The sequence below is a fragment of the Achroia grisella genome, unplaced genomic scaffold, assembly GCF_030625045.1.
Source record: "Achroia grisella isolate CSIRO2021 unplaced genomic scaffold, CSIRO_AGI_Agris_v1 utg807, whole genome shotgun sequence".
Taxonomy (NCBI): domain Eukaryota; kingdom Metazoa; phylum Arthropoda; class Insecta; order Lepidoptera; family Pyralidae; genus Achroia; species Achroia grisella.
The window spans coordinates 1,151,869-1,175,066 of NW_026713028.1; the positions used below are offsets into that span (position 1 = coordinate 1,151,869).

Sequence of the window (23,198 nt, forward strand, 5' to 3'; positions counted from 1 at the left end):
CTATTGGTGACGGTAATTTATTACGTTATTATTTTAAAACTTGATATTTTTATATATGTAGATTTATGTTTTACATTTTACCTCAGTAGTATCCGTGAAGACAGGTGAAATTTATATAAACATAAAAAAAGATACAATGCTATTCAAACTGTAATTTTGAAACCAAGTTGATAATAGGTACAAGTTTCTAAGGTGATAGAAAATTCTATGTATATAGCTAAAATGGTTTAGCTATTTTTTATCCATTTCAAACAAAATCTCTAATTGAAGCGAAAGTTATCTCTAGAAAAACATAAAAGGCTGAGATTGACTCTCAAAACTCTTCTGCGTGGATACCTCAGTATTTCTCCCGTCAAGCAGCTTGTTTTGTAAGCTGTGTTTCGGTTATACTCGGTTGTCAGCAGCCTACAAAATAAACACAGCTTACTTACTCTGCTTAATCTACATTAAGCAGTGAAAATACAGGATAAAACAGGATAACAGCCATGAATGGTATCTTAGTCCTCTGGAATGGGAACGCATAAGTGGTATCACGGGTGTCATATGATAATGTGATGTCTGTAGTGCTGTTTATAGCAGCATTTTGTTTGCCATTCCAATTACATTAAAATATATATATATGGTATTAATTTTTCATTCGTTATTATTTGGAGATTAGATGAAAAGATGGACATCTCAAACAGGAAGTCGTTAGTCGGTTTCCCGCCAAAAAATTCTGACATAGTACCTTTTCTACCTTTCTTTCGCGTTATTCCGGACGCGTCGACGGCGTTCATTATTCAACAAGCTGCGCTCTTTCTCCCTGAGATGAAAAGTACTTTTATCATTAAAAAGTTTCCCTTTTTACGTTGTCTTTCATAGGGAATAGAATATTCTGGAACGGGTTGCTTTAAATTTCAATTTTATTGTTGCTTCATTTGTGCGCTACGATCTTACAATATTAAACTGGTTTGAAAATGAACGAAATGGTAGCGCCATCTTGTTTCAAATTCAGCAGAACTTGTGATATAGGTACTAATTAACTGGTCTGTTCGAGTCACGAACACTGATTAGATTCACTGCATTTGCATTAGCACATGCTAGTGGTCACTCTATTCTCCCAAATTTGAATTTAAAAATGAATCAGTATTATTGTATACATGTACAACATTTATTTGAAAACAAGCTGAGTTTCTTATCAGTTTTTCTCAAAATCATTCAACAGATTTGACATATCATAAGAATCAGTAATAGACTAACATGAATAAAGATATTTTGAATTTGAATTAACAAATATTCTATAAATACATAATGTACATAGAAAATACACAAGTAATCAATAGCAACATATTGTTAAAACAAAAATTTATGCTGTCGAGAATAAACTCATCATGATAATCTAGCCATCTAGTTATAACCTCTGCTTAGCTTGGAACTAGATGGCGTTGTGGGAATTGTAGGGATATTATTATTAAATTTATGTATTTTGACCCATAAATCTTCAACCATCTTTGTCTACTCTCATCTAATTTAGTATGTTTGTGTAATAGTGAATAATTTGTATCCATGGTCAATTTGTTCTGGTATCTGCTGAGTTCAAATGTTAGAAAAAAAATAATTGTAGAACAGTGAACTTACTTAATACAGTATATTTTTTATCTAAAGTACCATCCCCAGATAAATTTGTTTGATGGACCAAATCGTTTTGATCTTTACTACAAACCTAATGCACTCATTCACATAATTAATGTATTAATTTGTTGAGAAAATTAGGTCGGTCTAGAAAAACCAAGCTCAAGATCTAGGACAAGCTATACAAGCTAGAAAACACCGTAACAGGCAAGTCCAGACTTTCTCTAGTTCTCGAGTGCTCTTTAACTGTAGAGAAAATTACCGGTAATGGTTTCTAACTACGTAGTTAAATCGGCATTAAAATTCTCAAATTGTTAGACGCTAGAATCTCAAACATTTAGTTCGAAGAGTCTGAGAAATCGTAGTTTTATTTATGATACATAGGTACCAATTGGTGGTATAAATACAAGTAATAAAGTACTCTACAACGTAGTATATAAATTTATAAGGTGGGTATATAAATAGGTATATAAATTTATAATTATACATTAATTAATGATTAAATTTACCATCAAAGAAGTTCTATAATAATTACATTTAATTAATAATACTTGTTAATATTGCGTTCTAGTTCGTATCTCTGAGAATCTTAGTTATACACTTTGTATAATTAAACGTGTAATTTTACTATATATCTGTGTGTACCAGACTCCTGATGGAGTTAGGAAAGAAAATTGTGTGCTTTCTTTATGTAAATGTAGCTGTTACTCTCGACTTTTTCTGCACAAATTTGATACCCTATTTCACTCCCTTCCAGATTAGTTTTTGAGGTAAAAGATAGCCTATGTACACCCAACAATCAACGTATTTTCATTACTGAAATTTCTTTAAGATCTGCCGTTTATACATGAAAAGTAAAAAACAAGTCAAACAGATGCACTTTGGAATTTATAATATTAATATGGATGGATGGATGAGGAATAAAGAAATCTGTATTTACAACTAAAGATGTATGAGAGTTTGGTTAGACGAGGCGTAAAATTGACGCGATGCTTGTGTCCATTACGCGCGGACGAATAAATTCGTATTACTTTTATAAAGTCCTAAATCGTCTATAATGTAAACGTAAATTTCATTGAAATTTCAACAATGTTCTTTATCACGTAGATTTCATATTTGTTTTTTATAATTCTAGCGACCGCATCGGTATCGCACGCAGTTGCACTTGCAGTAATCCCCTCCGTTCGATCCTCCGTCCAATTCAAACGGGGATCGATATTACGACGGCCAGAGCCGAGGTTCGAACCCCTAGCGGTGTCCTCAGCCTAAAGTCGTATCCGTTATCCTCCATAAGTCCTTCCGCGGGTTTAGAGTGCCATCTGCACTCGCCTCCTATCGTCCAGTCAAGCTGTAAAAGCCCACTGCGGCCAACAACATTAGAGTAAACAGAAAAAAAAACTTGCCTTAATTATAGGGATCTCTTATTTATTTTCGAAAATAAAATACAGATACGTATTACTCGGTGATAGAGTAGTCATTTTATAAACGAAAGAATTATTAAAATCAGTTATCATTTTAAAAATAAAAATGTCAACTCTATTCTAATTCTACCTTATAATTACTAAATTATTCTACTAAATTTCATTATGAAAAGACGTGATCAAAGATAGTTAAAAGAGACCATAGTTACCGCTTTACATCAGGTGTACTATAATAAGTTCATGTAGGATTAAATAATTTTGAGTAGACTTTGGAGTATATAACGTTAAAATTTAAATAATTCATGAGCGTATTATTATTTATTATCAATTTAGAACAGAGTTATTTTCGTGTAATGAAAAGGTTGCTTAACAAAGGTTATGTATTATGTTATTTATTGTCATAGACCGATAAAGATTTACAGGAAATTGAAAAATCCAATTGAAACACGCTAAGAATATGCTTTCCTTTCGTGGTTCAAGGATATAATTTAATTTAGGTCCCTTGAAAGCTTTTAAGTAAAATAACGCAGTAAATATTATCTTGAATACATAATGACGGATAGGCAGAGGCTTTGTTGAATGTTGATAGGTCATTAATGTTGACGTAGTAGTGTATATAAGTCTTTTTGTTGTCTGTTAATACTAGCCGTTAGCCGCGAACTAGTTTCCTTTATTTTTTGGGATACAGTATATTTTATTCATATATGTGAGTAGTGGAAAGGTAACAAGATCATAGACAGATACACTTTCCCATTTATAATACTATATTAGTATGGATGGACTTCATTTCTTCAGTTCATAAATTCATTTTAGTGTAAAAAACAGAGAGACAAAATTAAATACAGTACATATATATAATTATTTTACTAATATTACACAGTGAATGAATAAATGTATACATTGTTTATGTTTGTTACTCTTTCACGCAAAAACTACTGAACGGATTTGATGAATCTTTACAATAATATAGCTTATACATACACACACCTGGGCTATATAAATTTCATGCGGCTGAAACCGTAGGCACAGCTAGTGTACTATATATTTGTTATATTATAAGAGATATACATATGTAAGACATTGCTTTAAGCGATAAAGCGGCCTTTTGTTTAACAGTGTGTTTTAAAGTTCTTTTTTGTAAATATTTTTCTCTCTAGTTATTTATAATACATTCATAGTATGTTATTTTGTTCTGTCTATAGTTAAACAAAGTCTTTATGCTTTCGTTTCCCCTTATTCATGTCACTACACGTTAATTTGTGCCTCATATCGGGACAACTAAATTATGCACCTAACGTTCTCCGTTAATAGAATCTGTCATAGACCGTATCCTTCACTTCCTATATGCCATGTCATTACACGGTAACTTTTATTTATCGTCTGTATCCGGGGCTTAATTATTTAATGCTATTACTAACAATTCTCATTTGTAAGAGTTTTTTTTACCCTGGACAATTTACACAGTGCCATTTAGTCCCACGGTAAACAAAGTTTGTGTTATGGATATTAGACCACTGATATCAATACTTGATACAACTTAGACAACTTATATAAATTTGCAATTATATACGGACCATTACTGAGTTGCTATTGCTAACCGTATAACTTAGCATTGAAAAAAGACGAGAATGAAAATCTTTGTATGAGGCCTTTGCCGATTAGCAAACAGATCAACAGAATATAAAATATTATTACAATAATTTCGTTTTTAAGTTTTTTTTTTAATTATTGTTTTTAAAGCAGTGTTGTTAGGTTAAGTAGATCTGAATAAATAAATATATTAACTAACATCGACTACTCTTGAATAGTTCATAGAATTGAAACTACAGTTTACCCGTGATCATGGCGCTTGAAACACTGCCGAAATATCGGAAACTCAGTAAAAATCAAATGTGATCCCGTGATTTACTAATTATTTTACATACAGGGACTTCCTTTATCCCCCTCTCTCTTTTCAGTAGTGAAGTATATTATGATGAACGCCCTTGACTAATATTATAAATATAAAAAAAAGCCACTAAGGAACAGGATACTGTCGATTTTATCCGTACCAAGAGTAACCTGACATTGAGGGTGACGCAGCTGGAGTCGACCCACAACGCGAGTTTTGAGTTGCGTTTGTGGCCAACATGCTGCCCACCTTCATGAAGGAGGACTACTCGCCGAAGTGTGTGGTGTACCGGCGCTCCCGTGGCAGTTTGCTGCCGTCAGTGCCGTGATCACACAGACAATTTCAATATCTTAATTTTATATTATTTCATATGTATGTTAGTCTATAAGGTATTTATAATATGGGCCTAGTAGCCTTAAAAAAATAAAATAGAAATAAATGCGTAAATGTGTTTGTTTGTGACGCTTTCACGCCTTAACGGATTAAGGAATCATTATGTTATTGAGAACATTCGTTACATTTGGGATAGAGACGTATGTATAGTATTTATTTATGCTCTACTTACTCATTTTATTAGTAGGTTTCTAGTTTCTATAATCATATGGTATTTTTGAAACTACGTGTAATGTTTGTATTCAGAAACCTCATCATAATTATAATTGAACTTCTGATTAAAATAGGTTTTAAAACATTACCGATAAAGTTATCTTTACAGTGTTAACAATATAGTTTCAAATTGTCCTGAAGTTTCTTGCTACTTGCTTGAAAGCGCTCGTATTGGGTTTATTTGGAAACTGTGTTTACTCCATACAATAAACTTGTGTTTGATGTAAGTTTGCATGTAATATTTATAACTTGAACTTAGGCTTATATAAATTTGATGAGGCCTTATTATTAATTACTCATATAACTTTCTTATTTGTTAACTGATTGGAATAAAACATACATTATATTTTGAGTGAAGGTACCACAGTATATTAGTGAAAATCGCATCCAAGTATGTTAAATCATTTTTGAGATTGGCGTGCGTAAATATACAGACAAACAGATAAATTCTTTTTGGGCTATATTATGAGAGGGAGAATAAGCGAGAAAATTGGGAGAATAACAGTTTTTCTCACTTATTCTTCATATACAGACAAATATCATTTACGATTTTGATATATGTATTGATTTGTGATTAAATTGCATTTTTTGTAGTCTATAAATAAATTTGTATTTATGTTCTTCTATTTATTCTATAGTAATGTTTTCACCACACATATTATAGGATTACGGTTTGTGCCCGGTTTGCAAATATATTGAGAACAGTAAAATATATTAAAACACAAAAATAGGTAACAATCTTTTAGTGTTCATATTTAGATTATTTTATATATTCAATTTTCTTAATGGTACGTATACATAGGACTGCTTCAAATTTAAAATAGTGTATAGTATCTTTCTTGTGTTGTAAAGAAATTTATTTCTTTTTTCGGCGATGATGAATTAATCAGGAGATGTTCTTTCAGATCTGTGATAGATAGACACGATTGAAAGAAATGTATTAGACATGTAATTTTCTAGGCCGGCCACTCGTGAAATATTGCTGAAGTATATAATACAACTGGTTTCTGTCTGCAATGGGTTTATTTGCGTGTACTGTAGAATAGATTTAAAAATCGCTATTAAAAGCATCTTATGCTAGGTACTTTGGCATAAAATTGTATCCAAATTTCTTTTGACAAGTTTTTATTGATTAACACACATCACATCTGAAGTTACAGTTTAACTAGGGATTTGCTTTGGGCTCGCATGTGTGCAATTACTGCAACAAAGTCTATTTGTTTTTTTTTTAATAATGTGTATGTTATTAACTGGCTCTGTGAATAGAATAGAATAGAATAGAAACCGTGTAGCTTTGTCCACATCATATATTTGTTGTAGCGTAATATAGTCGTATATCAATCATTCCTCAATAAATTTGCTATGCGGTAACAAAATAATTTGAACCAATAGATCTTGTGATTAACACGGTTATTCAAACAAACAGACAAACTCTTTAGCTTTAATAAAATGAAATAATACATATGTACATAAATACATATAATAAAAATAATGTACGAGTAGATTGTTCTGTAACCTTTCATAACTTCACAGAGATGGCTCAGTCCTTTCTACACGCATTTGAATTTAATTACTTATACATGAGCTCGGGTTTGCAAACAAGAACGTTATAGATACAAAGAATTGGCCCCACAGAAATGTGAGGATAACAGAAGAAGATAAATTTAATTTAAAACGTTATGCTACTCCTTTATCAATCTGATTTCTGAATGTTAACTATATATACATGTAGAAATGTGTGTATCCTCTCCCTTTTCACTTTATGTCGCCATAATTTGTAGACTTAACGATTTGCTTTTCTTTATTATCTTATAATATAATATTTTGTATAAGGTTTTTACGGAATGAGAAATAAAGCAAATTTGGTAAAAAATAGGAAACTTAACAACTTATGTACCTACGGACATTTGAGTTTGTGCACAGTAAGACAACATCTGCCAAATTTAAAACTCAATATTTTTTTATTCGTATTTTATTTGATTCTCTACCGTTCTTCCGTTTTCAATCATTGCGTTAAAACTTTATCTATAGAAAAACATTTGATACTAACACAATTACGTCTTTTGTAAGAACAATACCAGCATTATGTGTATATAATATGATATTACTTTTAATTTAATTTTTTTCTATATTTAAATTACGTACAAAAGATCTATTCTACGGAAATGGAAACGTAATATATTCTGAGATCCAAGCGCCCCAGGGTGTTCATATTAAATTGTGGACCTAATAAATTGGCGAATGGTGTGGAATTCGAAATTAACGTGAACGTTATTTCTCTTCCAGGTTATGCACGCTGCGAGTGACGCGGCTGCGTGTTTGTGGTGCGCTGGGCGAGGCGGGTGGCGGGGCGGCAGGCGGAGCGGGCGCGGGAGCGGTTATATTAGCCGCGCGGATGCATAGCAGTAAGCGGACACTGCGCTCCAACGACATCGCCGTACCGCCGCTGGATGTGGAACTCGACCTTTGCTTTTCTCTACAGTACCCGCATTTTGTTAAACGAGATGGAAACAGGTTGGTAATAATGAAATTATTTCAGAAGCAATATGTTATGAATGAAACGCTGGGATACGGTGAAGTTATCAGGATATAGGGTAGATTATTTCCGCGATTTGTTTTTAACCAGTATTAAATCAAATTTTTTATTTATTTATTATTTTATAGTTGCGATATCCAATACGATAATTGCTTTTCTAGGTATGGTTTGACACTATTTTTATCCATTTTGTTTTGTTTATTAATTATTTTGTTATAAAAAAATATTCTACAAAATGAATGAATATTTTGTCTTAGCCTATATCAGTTTTAGATACTATAAAGTAGTAATTCAATCTGCCATTTATATTTGAATCAGAACCAATAAATGGAACTATAAAATCTAAAGAAAACATGTGTTGAAATTAAGACATAATTCTACTTTTTTTATGTCATAAAACATAAACTTGTTTTATGTTTTATGACATAAAAATCTTATATATTTTATTCATCGTTGATTACCGTTCACTCTGGTTTACGAGTCTAACTCTGGAATGCTCTTTATTTTTACAATATAAGGCCGAGGTCGAGGGGCACTAAAAATAATCGAAGCATGTACACCGCTCATTTTATCGCTTTTCTATGTTTACTATGGAACGACTTATTTAATGGCCCTATGAAACAAGCCATAACCGCAAATGTTTCTGTACTCATTGTAATGTCGCGGGGAAATTCGCATCTGAGCGATGTTTTAGCGTTTCAGAATTGGCTTGGAAATAATTAAACCACAATATAATAAATTGTAATATTTTGCATGAGCAATAAATATATGTGGTTTTTGATATCTCCATTGTGACTTTATTTTTCTTTCTACATTCCCCGGTTCTGTTCTCACTTATTTTGTTTTCCTAGCTCTTTATTCTTTCTTTCTTATACATATCAAGTTAAAGCTGTTCCATTTCATGTTTATTTTTAATTTAATTCTGTTCAATTCCACATATATTTGTTTCCACGCCTCTCCAAAATGTGTAATGAGAGTTAAAATATATAGTAACAAAATATCTAGTATTTTTTCATATCTTATTACTGTGTATTGTTTTTCAGACTGCAAATAATGCTTCAGAGACGTAAGAAGTATAAGAACCGCACTATCCTAGGATACAAAACACTCGCCGAAGGAGTTATCCGGATGGACCAGGTAATTTAATTTTTTTCTCATCCGACTTCAAAATGGGAGTTTACTCAGACTTTTTTTTCATCCGCAACTTTGATAATTATTTTTTATTGAAAAGCTTTTTTCATGACCAAGATCTGACCAGTAGATTTTTAATTATCCTGAATTATAACACAAGAGATAATAATTTAATTGTCCAGCGATATATACATACATATAGTTTTGAGTTTGAAATATATTTTGTATGAACAAAAAAGACGACGTTAAGGATACGAAATTCCACATCTAATGAGTACTATGCTTTGTAGATGGGGGTGCAGGTTTAGCAGCAACCTATATAATGAAATTTATGTAGAGGAAATGTCGAAACAGAAATTATGTAATTATAATGCATTACGTTGAGATATCAGTTCATTCATCTGATTTCCAAATGGAACGCTTCATTCATGCAAAATAGTTGAATCGTCAATTAGTGATTCATTCAATTGAAGTGATCAGATGAGTGAGTAATCGTTGTAGCATGCCTGTTTCCTGTAAGCGGCATGTTAATTTTAAATTAAATGAACTATTAGATTGAATAGTGGGAAAAGAGTGTAAAAATATTTCCTTTCATGAATATATTACATACATCCTTCTTTGTTTAGCCTTTTTATGGTTTCTTACTATATGTTCAGATTGAATCTATAATTAATGCTACTATTATAATATTTTTAGATAAAATTTTCTAAGTACGTTATTAACAAAATGCAATCTTTTACAACCTAGGGGCAGCTAGAACGAGTCATTAGTTAACATACTAAGAAGCTCTGAGAATCTTTGTTGAGTGTATTCTCTAATATTCAATAAATTGATAACACAAATTTTCCATAACAGATACTCCAAAGATCCATGGATATGGAGTTGGAGCTGACGGGTGTGGGCGCGAAGGTCGGCGCCACAGCTGGACAGCCGGTCGCAAAGCTGGTCATCACCGGTCTAGCGTCCACTCCAGTCGACCATGACACCAAAAACAACAACACGTTGCTCATTACTGGTGAGTTTTATATTTTGTAGTAATATATTTTTATAGCCAATGGGACTAACGAGCTTGCGGCTCATCTGATGGTGAGTGATTATTGTCGCCCATGAGCACCCGCAAATTCAGGTGAATAGCCATCACATTGTCGGCCTTTTAAGAAGGAATAAGCGGAAGGTTTAAATATGATATCGGTTCTGAAATTGTTGCTTGCTGGTAAACCATTGCTGGAAAGTGACTCCACAATGTAGTTGTACGTGGCAAAAAGTTTGTTAAATAAGCTTGTCTATTATATTATACTGTTGCAAAAAATCTAATATTTTTTTATCTACTCCTAGTAAGTATTTATTTGAAACTATGCCAAGTATATAAAATTGTAATGCAGTGTTATGATATGACCTATACCCACTGCTGATAGAGTTTGAAAGCAACGTCAATTCCCTCGAAATTGAAATTAGTTTTAGCGAATTATTTTTTGAAATATTTGTATGATTAACCGGATTCAAAGGAATGTAAGAGAGAAACAAATTGATGTTCTACAATGATAACTGTGCGCTACGATTGTGTCTACATTATAATACTCGCTGACCTGTGAAATATTCCCCGATTGTGCAACATTTTTCATTACTGCTTCACTCAAATTGGTGGTAGCGTGATGTTATTTAGTGTATAGCCTACTTCAATAAATAGGGTAAAGAATTTTTCTATTTTAAACCAGTTGCTTCTAACATTAGCGTTTTTAAGCGAACAAAAGAAAATCGTCTCCACCACATTCACATTACTATATAAAATATCAATACTACCCATCGCATCGCGTCACATAGCTTAGTCTATCTTCTGACGTTTCGCATCTTGCGTTTTAAAGCCTGTAGCGTTATCCATAAGACATTTTAATTTAAGAATTTCATTCATTTATTATTTAAGAGCCACTCTTGTATCAATGGATCTCTTGCCACTTCCCGCAATTTTCCGTAATTATGGGCCTTGAAATATAAATTTAACTTCAAATCCGACTGATATTGTAGAAGCTTAGCGCATTCAAACAAACAACCCCTACGGCTGTATATCAGTATGGATTATAGAGGATTCCCATTCGAACTGTAAACATGTAGTTTTAATTTTTTTTTATTTTTAGAACGAGGCTATTCAGATGAAGAAGAGGAAGGCGAATTCAGTTCCGTCGAAGAAGCTGATGAAATGACGTACGGAGCGCAGGCGCGGCGGCGGGCGCACCGGCAGCTTGCGTTCAACAAAGAAGATCTCTCATATACTAAGGTAGGTAACAATTATTTATACAAAATTATTAAGGAATCTAGTTTTAAAAACTTACTGTATTTTTGCTTTTATATTTTCGTTTTTAATATACATTATTTATATTGTTAACCTGACATAATACGAATAATGTTACGGTAAATAAAGGTATTTACCTCTTTCGACGTTATCGAGAGGTAAATATTTTTATTTGCCATAAAATTATACTGTTAAAACCCAGTTAACAATTGAATAATGTATGCGTACTTTAAGATCTAGAAACTTGTAATAAAGTATACATAATTTCCTGCATTTTGTCATCTGTAGATTTTTTTTATTAGATTTATAATGTATAAAATGAAATAGCTATAAAGTTGAAAATGAAGTTGTAAATATCTGTTTACGATACAAAAAAATCTACTTTATATAGTTCCTAATATATTTTAACAGCGTGTCGATAACGAGCTAAACTCTATTTATGCAATATTATAGTTGCTATATTATAAGCTTATGCTTTTATATTATGCTTGTATTTAAAAGGACGATTATTAATATAACTGACTGTCTCACTAATTGCCGATAAACTTAAAAATATATACGTAGTAAATCAAAGTGGAGTTTCTCAACTTACGTTATTGTTTTACTTTATTCTACGTTCGCTATAGCAATTGAATTAAAAGGTATAAGTAGTTATGGATGACAGTATAAAAAAAATTAATACGTAGAAAAGATTCTTAATAATATAAATTTTGGTGATGATTAAATATTTAAAAAGGTTTATAATTATTTAAAAGAATGATTAGTATTTACGACTTATATATTTAATTAATACAATTATTTATTTCAATAAATTTCTTCTTGAATTTACAAAAATCGGCACTAGTTAAATAAACTGACGTTTCAGCATTTGAGTGTAACTTAATTATTAAGGTACTTCTTAATATTAGTAATGTAACATTTTATTATAATTTATTATTTTTTTATTATAATTACCTTTTTTTTATATTACTGCCATTTAAATTGTTTATAAATACCGAATATCGTTTAATTATTATTAATATTATATGTTGTGAGATAAAATTATATTTTAACTAATTTATTAATATTATAATTGAGCTGTAATTTCGGCTGCTTAATGCTTTAAAAGATTTAGATAATAGAACGTTTACTAGTTATTAGTTATTACTTAGTTGTGATATGAATACAGCGTGGCTATATAGAGAGACTCTTCAAAATAATGCTCAATACTTTCAGAAGTCATTTAGTAGAGCCTATCGATATAATTTTTTCATCGTTGTTTGCCTAATTATTTATAGTTAATACTGTATTTTAAGAATTATGAATAAAATTAATTAATCAAATGTATGTGAATTAAATTGAACCAAAAAGCCAGTGAAAGTATGTAGAGGTTGTCAAGAAATAATAGGTCATTGTTAAGTCATTTGTTTATACAAATGACTTAAGGTAATTATGTTATACTGTAATTTAAATACATTTAAAATTTTACATTTCTTCTATTGAAAAGGTTGCTCATATTCTCCTTATTGACTGCCTATATTATTGAGCACTATTCTGTTATTATATACGCGTAATTTGTTACATTCATGTATATATAAACAAGAAAAACCAGTATTTTTGTATAAATAATATTTTAAGTTCTTGAGCTTCAAGTAGCGTTATTTAAAGCCTAACCTAAAGCTTGCGGTAGCTTATTATAGTCGTTGCATTGCACGCAGCTGTCCCGCTCTCGCGACTTGAGCTTCATGGAGCGTGAGAGAAAGAGACAGAGCTATATGCATTCGAAGGCGAACGACAGGGACAGCGACAGTGAGCTGGAAAACGCGGCCGCTAAGCGCAAGGGCAGCCGCGGAAAGCTCGCGGTGAGCCTCCCAAAAGCGGAATGTAGCGTTATGAATAGAGATGTCTTGCTTTATGATTGCATGTTAGTAGTGTTGCCATCAGGAGTTGAACCCACTTACACATTAGTTATGGATGACGATTAAATGATGCCTAAGTTTGTGGTACAATGGGTGTTAGTGAAGTGGGGTTAGGAAGAATTAATATGAAGGTCATAACGTGAAGGCAGGTCATATAGACGATTCCGCTCAATTTGCTGGGTACCTTCCAAGGTAGAAGTCTTGGAGATCAACCTGGTGGTAGAGTGTATTGCTATACCGCTAGCAACGTACCATGTCAGGTTAACTGGCCTGACTTCATTCTTATCTTATTATCTTCCACTGGTGCTTCGCCAGCATATACCGTTAGCGCAGGCAAGTGCATCATTTCATTATTGCCCATAAAAAATATCGTATGTATTGCGGGCAATTTGTGTATATGTGGGATGAAACTCTGATGGTGACATCTATAATACTTAGATTAGTGTAGTAGAAGATTTAGTAGTTGTAGTGGAATGTTGCATTAGATGTATTGTTGATGTTTTTTTTTTTATTTTACGCATTCTAAGTTCTTTCTGGTATGTCATTGATGTATTTGCGAAAATGAAAAATATTTAATTCACTATTTTTAAACGTTCGTAATGTTTTCGAAGTGTTTCAAAATATATTTGATACAGGCAGTAAGTATCTATTTAGAATAAACCACCATGTTATACCTGTTACAACCTGTTCTGTATTATATTGTATTGTTTTATGTTTATTATCTATAATAACTATATTGTTTTATAAATAATATATTAGTAAAATATTTGTGACTGTGGCTTTTCTAGCTCTCGTCTCGTTACATTCGTGTCTTTTCTTGCTCTCGTGTCCCTACTTTGATCACTGATGGATGGATGGATTATACATAGTATTGTAAAGGAGGGAGCCTTTACAATACTATGTATAATCCACCTTGATAATTCGTAGTTCCTGGTCGGTGTTGTCCCATGCTGTTAAACTGATTATGACATAATTGTAGTAAATTCGTATATAATTAAATATTTTTCCGTTTGTGCAAATTATATAGGGTACATAATATTTATAGATCCTTCGCAGTTGGCAATTATTTGATTGTTTATTATTTTTAAGATTTTTTCCGATTAGTTTGCAATAATGGGGTTGACATGTCTGAAAACAAAAACCCCAAAACAAATCTAGATAAAAAAAAACATAATAATTATGATTTATATTGTGCAGAGATACATTATTTTGCCTTTCTATGCATTCGTTCACAGGTTACATGAAATATGATAATAGATAATTATCTCTTATTCTATATTTATACCATGATAGATAGTCCACATGCATGTATAAATACCGATTTTTCTATCAGACAATACACAATAAGTTTATCTGATCATGATAAAATAGTCTAGTCTCCCATTTGTTATTTACGTTTGTTTTTCTTTTAATGTTTTTGTTTCTATATATCATACTTTTTCAGTATGTGGATTTATTCGGAGATATCGAAGATTGTTGATAAATGATTGTTATTTTTGGGAAAATATGGATACAATTAAAAGATGAAACTGACATGAAAATAATTTCACGTCTGTAATATGAGTACATAATAGTAAACTGTAATAAAAATAAATGTCAAAAAAATATACTTTTATTATTTAAAAAGAAATAGTAAAGCCATGACTTCTATATTATAATAATAGGCATTGTAACACTTTAGAAATAAGCGCTACGAAATGTCAACCAACTTTTGCTCTCTTCGTCGTTTTAAGGAAACTTTATCATTGGTCACTCACTTGGGAAGAAATTTTAGATACACAGTACGTCACGAGTTATGTTACACAATTTCACTGATGTTGTGGTTTTATCATCTCTCAGATTATCTTATCTGTGTACACACTAGTATATTAAATCATACATTAAACATGGTAGCAATACAAGCAGTTCGGCGGCGGTACATGGTTGTCAAGAATTTGGAATGGAATTTTTTATAAAAATATGCGTTGTTCATTGCTCTTGGAAAAAATATTAGTGAATTTTTAGTGTAAATACATCTCCATTTGTGTGTAATATTTATTAAAATAAATCAAGAGTTGTGGCGGTATGGAGGTAACTTTTTCTTTGACAACTGGACTATCTTCTATCGTTATTGTATTTATGTATGCATGTAAGAATAGTGTAGATAGCATAAAACATACTTTTTATAGAGCGCATCCGCACTTTTATTTTTTAACTCCCCATTTTTATTATATAAGTATTATTTTCATCGTAAAAAAAGAAACTAAATTATCTGTGCGTGGTTATTCATTAAAAACTCCGCAAGTTGGACCCTCTTATTACCCATATGGATTTTGTTGATATTTTTAAACTGACATCAAATAGAACAGTTTCTTTTTTATGTATGTATAGGTAAGCAGGTAAAGATGATTATCCATATCCATCTTATTTTGCATACAGATCTGTGTAGTCATGCCCGTATAGGATAAGTAGAGTACAACATATATTGCCAGAATACAATTTTTTTAGCTTCAACTTATCATGTAAGTTAGTAAATATTACCTGTGACTTTACCTGAATTTTTGAGTATATTGATAGATCTTCGTGTTACAATCTACCTGCATGCCAAATTTCATTGCCGTTTAGTCGAGAAAAGGAAACAAACACAGTTTCTTATTTTTAAAATTAGTACAGGTAAATACAAGTATTTAAAGAAATATATTATATTATGTAAGCATATATTCACTACATTCTTAGCTAGCACAGGAGCTCTATCAGACAGTAGTTAAACCTAGTACTGTAGTGGTATATCTATACTGTATGTAATTCGTAAAATGTACTTATAGAATAATTTGGCGATATATAATATATACTTGTATATGTATATAATTATATATACATACATACATAATTCCATATTCAAATTGCCGAGTTCCAACATTTTTAATAGCATTATATATATATTTCCATTAGCGAACTTATTATAATTAAATGAATACGAATATAGATTTTATTATGAAGTACATAAAAGTGCATTTATGTTGCAGCAACGCAATCTGAAGCAAAAGTTCGCGGCGCTGCTGAGGCGGTTCCGAGTGCCGGAAGAGTTGTCAGAACGCGGCGCGGCACGGGACACGCACCATGCGCAGAGAGATATCGATGAATTGTTTCAGGTAACATACACACAATCCTTATGACTGCAATCCTAGATGGGGTAGTCAGATGTAACATATACTTTTGTTGGATAATACTGGAATGGTGTAATCGCCTACTTGAGGATAATATGATAAGGATGAAGTCAATTGAGTTATCTCATCCTGTCGAATTTACCAGGAATTTATCATGATGGTTTTTCAGGGTAAACCTCGTGGAAGGCCCATATAACAGGTTATATACATATATATAAATAATACCTTCTGAGGTATAAAATACCCTTGGCTCTGGGCAAAGGTATTTTTTAATAGATGATAATGGATTGAGGCACCCACCTGCGTTAGCCGTTAAAGCTGGCAGGCCACTAGTGGAGGATGATAGATGGATCTAAAGTCAGTTAGTCCATCCTGACAAATATATTTTTTTATTCTACCACTCACTCGGAACGCAGACTCATAACAAGAAGAAAGAGCAAGAAACTTGCTTGTTGTTCTTTTAAATATATATTGTTCTAAGAGAAAATGAAATTAAAATGCTACAACAGTCTGAATGTTGGTAATTAACGATTTCAGGAGCTGGATTCACTTTCATGCGGCGAAGGCGAGGACTCCGGTCCTGACCAAATGGATACAATCAGCATCGGCTCCACCCCCAAACCTTCACTCAGGCCGTTCTTCAGTAGTTCCAGGAGTCTGGCCAACCAGGAGCATCACAGGCATTCCAATGGTATTCAATCATATAAGCGATTTCTTCACGTTGTCTTGAAGATACTAATATATATGTAATCATCACTAAATCACGTGTATAAAATGTGTTCGAAAATTGGTGTGTAACTTCACATTACATTGTCATTGCAATATTGTTTTTAATTATTTGATTTAAAGTGCAAAATCATCTGTGAGTGGTGTGTACATATTACATATTATCATAATTCATTAACATATGACTATAGGGTAAGTCTCTCTGTATAAGAGGATATTAAACAACTGTTAGCAAGCTGTCCAAACGGCTTATACTAAACTAAACCATAGCTGAACGCCATAGGGTTTTATTTTGAGATTTCCTTATCTTGCACTGTGATGCGGTTTATTTTACTAAACTCTTTGACAATTCATAGATGAAAAATTACGGTGACATGTATTCTTACAAGGCAATGTTTTAAGAGTTGTGGGTTCGATTCCCTCACAATACAAGTATTTTTATTTGTGTGTATGGCCTTTTATATTGGTCTCCTTATTTTTATATATTATATTTACAAAAATGTATTTAAGTATTTCTGTTATTTGTTTATAACCAAGTTCTGCGTAGTTTGAGACTGTGTTGTTTTTTTGATATTATAATTACCACAACTACTGTATTTCATCTCAGGCATTGCTCATAATATTAGCAACGATTTACTCTTACTGCTCTATTCGTGAAATATATGATAAACCTATTTTGCTATTAGAATTGTTTTGTCTTATTCTTTGGAGCGATTTTTTTAAATTTGCAAGTGAGTGACAAAATACTTAGAACTAAAATGGGTTTATAAGTTTTTTTTTCACGAATAAATGGACAACTTGTACATTTTATTGTGTATTTATATAACAATCATATTTAATACTGAGTAACATTGTTTTTTTACAAGAAGGATCTCGCGTCCTTTTTTTATTTATGTTTTTGCTTGAGCATCAACGCATACTCTGAGGACAGTGCATTTTGTGGACGCTTCGATTTTGTTTTGCATTGTTGCATACATAAAGAAGTATACATAACTATATGTCCAACACATCATACATGACATGACGTGTAAGGTCTAACCGAAATAGTGGTCAATATTTTCAAAGGTCAAAAGTAGGTAAAAACAATTTATGAAAAAAAAATGTAAAATACTCCAACTTATGAATTTTATTGTCTAATATTTTAAATGAGAAAGTATGTCGAAGTGTTTGTTACCTTTTAACTATAAAAATTATGTATATATTAAACCTAATAACGAAGTCATGTAATCTGGGTACTTACAAATTTAATACGAACGTGAACATCCAATATAAGTGTCTGTCACAATATTTATTCGACACTAAATCGTTCTGTATACATATAATAAATTATAATAATACATATATAATAAATTTCTTAATAGAAAATACAATGTAAATATGAAATATAAAACTATATGACGTACTGTCAGCAACAATAAACTATTTTCCCAAAAAAAAAACCCAACGAAGTCACTTGAAAAAGCTGGGTTTTTATAGTTAAGATTGTATTTCGTGCCTAATGCCATCTCACTTGAGTTAAAATAAATTTGTCTGTAGTAACCTACTTGTGGCCTTTCAAAATTGTTGTGCTATTTTGGTTAGGTCGTATATATATTTTATTGTGATTTTTGTTTACGTAACGCTGTGTGCATAGTGTAGTGCAAGTGTACGTGTACGATGGTTATTCTGCGTCTATTTTCATATATATACACAAACAGATTATAAAATATACACATATAAATATGACTGTCAATTGTTTAGTACATAATAAATTCTGTTTTGTAAAAAATAAAAAACCAATTATGTGAAAACTACATTTTGCGTTACACGAAATTCATAAATGTTTTTAGCAATCGGGTAAAAAATTAAGTGAAAAATAGTTAAGTCTTAAATAAACCGAAAATCGATCGGAGATTTCAGATAAATTGCCTCCAGTCAGTCCAGACAGATTGCCCATTCCAGGATACTTGTCTCCGATCGATCGGTCCAATTCAAACGGGGATCGTAATTACCACGGCCTGAGTAGAGGTTCGAAGCCCTAGCGGTGCCCTCAGACTAAAGTCATATCCGTCAGGCGTGACCTTCAGTCGCTCTTTAAGTCATTCCGCGGGTTTGGAGTGCCATCTGCACTCGCCCCCTATCGTCCGGTGAAGCTGTAAAGGCCAGCTGCGGCCAACATCATTAGAGTAACCGGAAAATTTAATTGTCTCAAAAACAAAGACGAAAGTATATGTCCATCGCACACGCACACCAACATGAAGGTACCGCATGCGCAGTGGCCCGGCACTCAAGCCTCGCGTCCGCTGGCGAGCTGGCCGCTGTCCGCGAGCGACACATCGCCACCGTCCCGCTCACAGGTACCGCTTATTCAGTATACAAAAGAGAGATACCATGATCAGTTGCTGTAAACCTCAATATTATGTAACGCACATTTTTTTTTATTTTATCTTTTTACGATTCGGAACCTTAAAATTTCTTCTGTAACATCATGGTTGTCATTAAGACGGTCACATTTCAGCAATTAAGTTTTTTAGAGACGAACCTCTTAGCATTCCGTGGATTCACCGTGCGGGTCCATCATGTGGTAGAGAAGGAAACTCCAAGCTGTTCTCGGGACTTTTGACCCAGGTTTGATGATGTAGGGCCCTTTTGCCGATGTTACGTCAACACTCATTTTCACCACTCGTGTTACTTTCTCTCTCCCCTGCCCAGCAAAATCTGGTAGGAGCCTGTGCTGGTTTAGATAGACGTTTTCTAGTTTAGAACTTATAGCAGTTCTAGATGTGCTAAGATTTTTAAGAAGATTGATACTTATCGTATTTTACCTAATAGATAATTATTTATTACAGCAAAATAATAGCACAGTATTTAAACGTAATAAAGATAAACATTTTAATTTTTCTACATAAGATATTTTATTTACATTTTTTTTAAATATATATAGAAGTATTCATCCATATTTACACGATTGTGTTATGTATATTGAGGTTTATAATGATTGGTTTAATCTTATCTCCATGTTTGTATATCATAGCAAAGATATTACACTTGTATTTTCTTATTTTACTACTGACCGAGATTTATGCTATTTAAGTACTTTTGATTACAACTTTATATCAGTCACGTCTTTTATATTATCAATAAAAAATGATGATATTATGGTATCAAAATTATTAATCATGTACATGCAATTTTTTTATAATAACAATTACATTTTATTAGAAAATATTTCTTGTCAGTAGTAAAACTGTTTGATATCTAAAACTTAACTGAGCTTCTGTCTGTCCTGTCAAGTTCTGTTTACTGTTATTTCGATTAGCAATGAATGTTATTGAAGCTGAAATATATTTCTAAATATTAGTATTATGCAAGATTTTTTACTTATTTTTATGCTAGTGATAATTATTAATGTTTTATTCATATTTGAAACCTACATTTTTAGTACTGCTACTGTACTAGAAATGTTTAATAGCTTTTGTAGTAGATATTATCATATTGTAATTTCAATATGTACTTGTATGGATTCAGTAATGAAAAAATATTACATTTCAGCTTCAATATAAAGCATGAGAGCACGCACGAATCATTTTCACGCTATTCTAATTTTTTTTTTGTTTCGATTTCATCTCCTCGATATGTCTACTTTCAGAAAGAATTGTTTGGAAAATTGGGAAGTCAGAAAAATATTTTTAATGTTTAATCATTTATAATATTGTCACAAGTGTTTGAATTAAATACATAAAAATTTATGTGATTTAACATAAATTTAAGTATATTTAATGGTTATAAAAAATCTAACAAATATTTGAAATTTGAATAAATTTATTTGTAGTAAATTTAATTGTAATGTTAAATTTAAATGTGTGTTAAATTTATTTGTAATGGTAATTCAATGGAAAAAAAGAACTTGCCTATGTATAAAACATATACTGTGTATATCGCACGATATACAGCATGATTAGAATTAAAGGATATTATTTTTTAATAAATATATTCTCTGCTTCAACAAATCCATGCAATCCTTCCTCTCTAAAATGTTTTCCACTTCAAACCTTATCACTTGGGTATTAAAGTTGCTTTTCTGGTAATGGAAAATGCTTATGCAACGGTTGTTTGATCAGAATCAGAGGCGATCCGTAGTTCGGCGGGTGACGAGCGCGGCAGTGAAGGCAACAGTGATGGTGATGCGACAGCGGACGCGCCAGTGTCTGGTGCCTCGGTGTCCAGCTCACCACCGAATGACACTAAAGTCACCACGGTCAGTGTAATTTTTTTAACACAATTATGCGCACGTCTAAACTCTAAATTCGAATTATGGTTGTCTTAGCTGCCTTAACGGAATGCCTATTCATTTTTTTATCGGAGAAGTCTATGTTGGCCACAGCTGGTCTTTACAGCTTCACCAGATCATAGGAAGTGAGTGCAGATGGCACTCCAAACCCTCGTAAGGACTTATGGAACAATTGAAATGGCATGGCATCCCTCTATTATTCTAAATTTGAAATTAAAATGAATCTATATTTTTGTAAACATGTACAAACTCATTTCAAAAGAATAGAATAACTTAGCTGAAGTTTCTTGTCAGTTCAGGCTCGAAAGCTCTCCGAGCTGACGGTAGACTTGACATATCATAAGAATAGACCTACATGTATAGCGATATTTTGATTTGATTTATAATATTTTATAGGAGGATAAGAGGTCGCGGCTATTCCGCAGCGCGACAAGCGGCGGTAATCTAACGCCGGCGGGCGCGGCACGCAAGAAGAACTCACTCGTAACGAGCGGCGAGCGGCCGCTCTCTGCGCACGAACTGCCCGCGCAGAGTCCAACTACGTTAGAGGTACCAGCACAGAATTCATTATTTTTCAATTCGTGTATTTAAATCCTGAAATCAGAGAGACAAAACAGTAGTCGAAGAGTAAATGGTTTTATTAATTATATGGTTACGCGTTCAACTCTAAATACAATCAACTTAGTCTATACAATTCATGTATGTTTGTAAATTATTTAGGTACAAAATATTATACACATATTGTTTGGTTGCCTATTCACCTTTGTGGTATATAAGCGACTTCCATAATTTGTATATTATTTTTATTCTTTACCTTAATTATGCTGTTTGTTGTTAACAAATAAATAAAATTGTAGTGTCTTAATTACTAAATGCATATCAAAAATGCTATATAACAATAAAAATATATATATGGTACTTACATAAAATAAATAAACGGCTGGACCGATTGTGATGAGAGCTTGACTCGTAGATAGATAGCCTAAGTTACTCAGACTATATTTATTTTAGAATTCGCGGCATACAGCTAATATTTAATAAAAGAAAGTGTGCTCTATTCATTACAATGCAATTGGTCATTGCCGATGGAATGATTATTAGCGATAAATGTGTATGTACGCGACGTTGCAGCCGCGGCGTACAGCGCTGGAGCAGGCGTGGCGCGTGCTGGGCGAGGAGGGCCCGGCGCCCGAGTGCGTGGCCGTCGCGCCCGCCGGGCCCGCCGCCGCCGCCCTCGCCGCGCTCGGCGTGCCCGTGCTCGCCGTGCCCGCGCCGCACACGCCCGACGCGCGCCCGCTGCTGCAGGTGCTACTGCAGCGCATCAACAAGCAGTGAGTCCCCCGCCATGCCGCGCTCGGCGTGCCCGTGCTCGCCGTGCCCGCGCCGCACACGCCCGACGCGCGCCCGCTGCTAGGTGCTGCTGCAGCGCATCAACAAGCAGTGAGTCCCCCGCCATGCCGCGCTCGGCGTGCCCGTGCTCGCCGTGCCCGCGCCGCACACGCCCGACGCGCGCCCGCTGCTGCAGGTGCTGCTGCAGCGCATCAACAAGCAGTGAGTCCCCCGCCATGCCGCGCTCGGCGTGCCCGTGCTCGCCGTGCCCGCGCCGCACACGCCCGACGCGCGCCCGCTGCTGCAGGTGCTGCTGCAGCGCATCAACAAGCAGTGAGTCCCCCGC

At 33.2% G+C, this 23,198-nt stretch overlaps 1 protein-coding gene across 1 annotated transcript in view; it reads left to right on the forward strand.

The window, feature by feature from the left end:
* LOC131851707 (phosphofurin acidic cluster sorting protein 2) overlaps positions 1-23,198 on the forward strand; it is a 163,559-nt gene that overhangs the window by 132,960 nt on the left and 7,401 nt on the right. Inside the window, exons 2-12 of the mRNA XM_059202233.1 lie at positions 7,816-8,043; positions 9,109-9,202; positions 10,052-10,211; positions 11,329-11,468; positions 13,181-13,324; positions 16,387-16,512; positions 17,065-17,218; positions 19,509-19,589; positions 21,354-21,490; positions 21,920-22,072; positions 22,655-22,854. Of these exons, the coding sequence (XP_059058216.1) occupies positions 7,816-8,043; positions 9,109-9,202; positions 10,052-10,211; positions 11,329-11,468; positions 13,181-13,324; positions 16,387-16,512; positions 17,065-17,218; positions 19,509-19,589; positions 21,354-21,490; positions 21,920-22,072; positions 22,655-22,854 (1,617 nt within the window). The remainder of the gene's footprint in view (positions 1-7,815; positions 8,044-9,108; positions 9,203-10,051; positions 10,212-11,328; positions 11,469-13,180; positions 13,325-16,386; positions 16,513-17,064; positions 17,219-19,508; positions 19,590-21,353; positions 21,491-21,919; positions 22,073-22,654; positions 22,855-23,198) is intronic.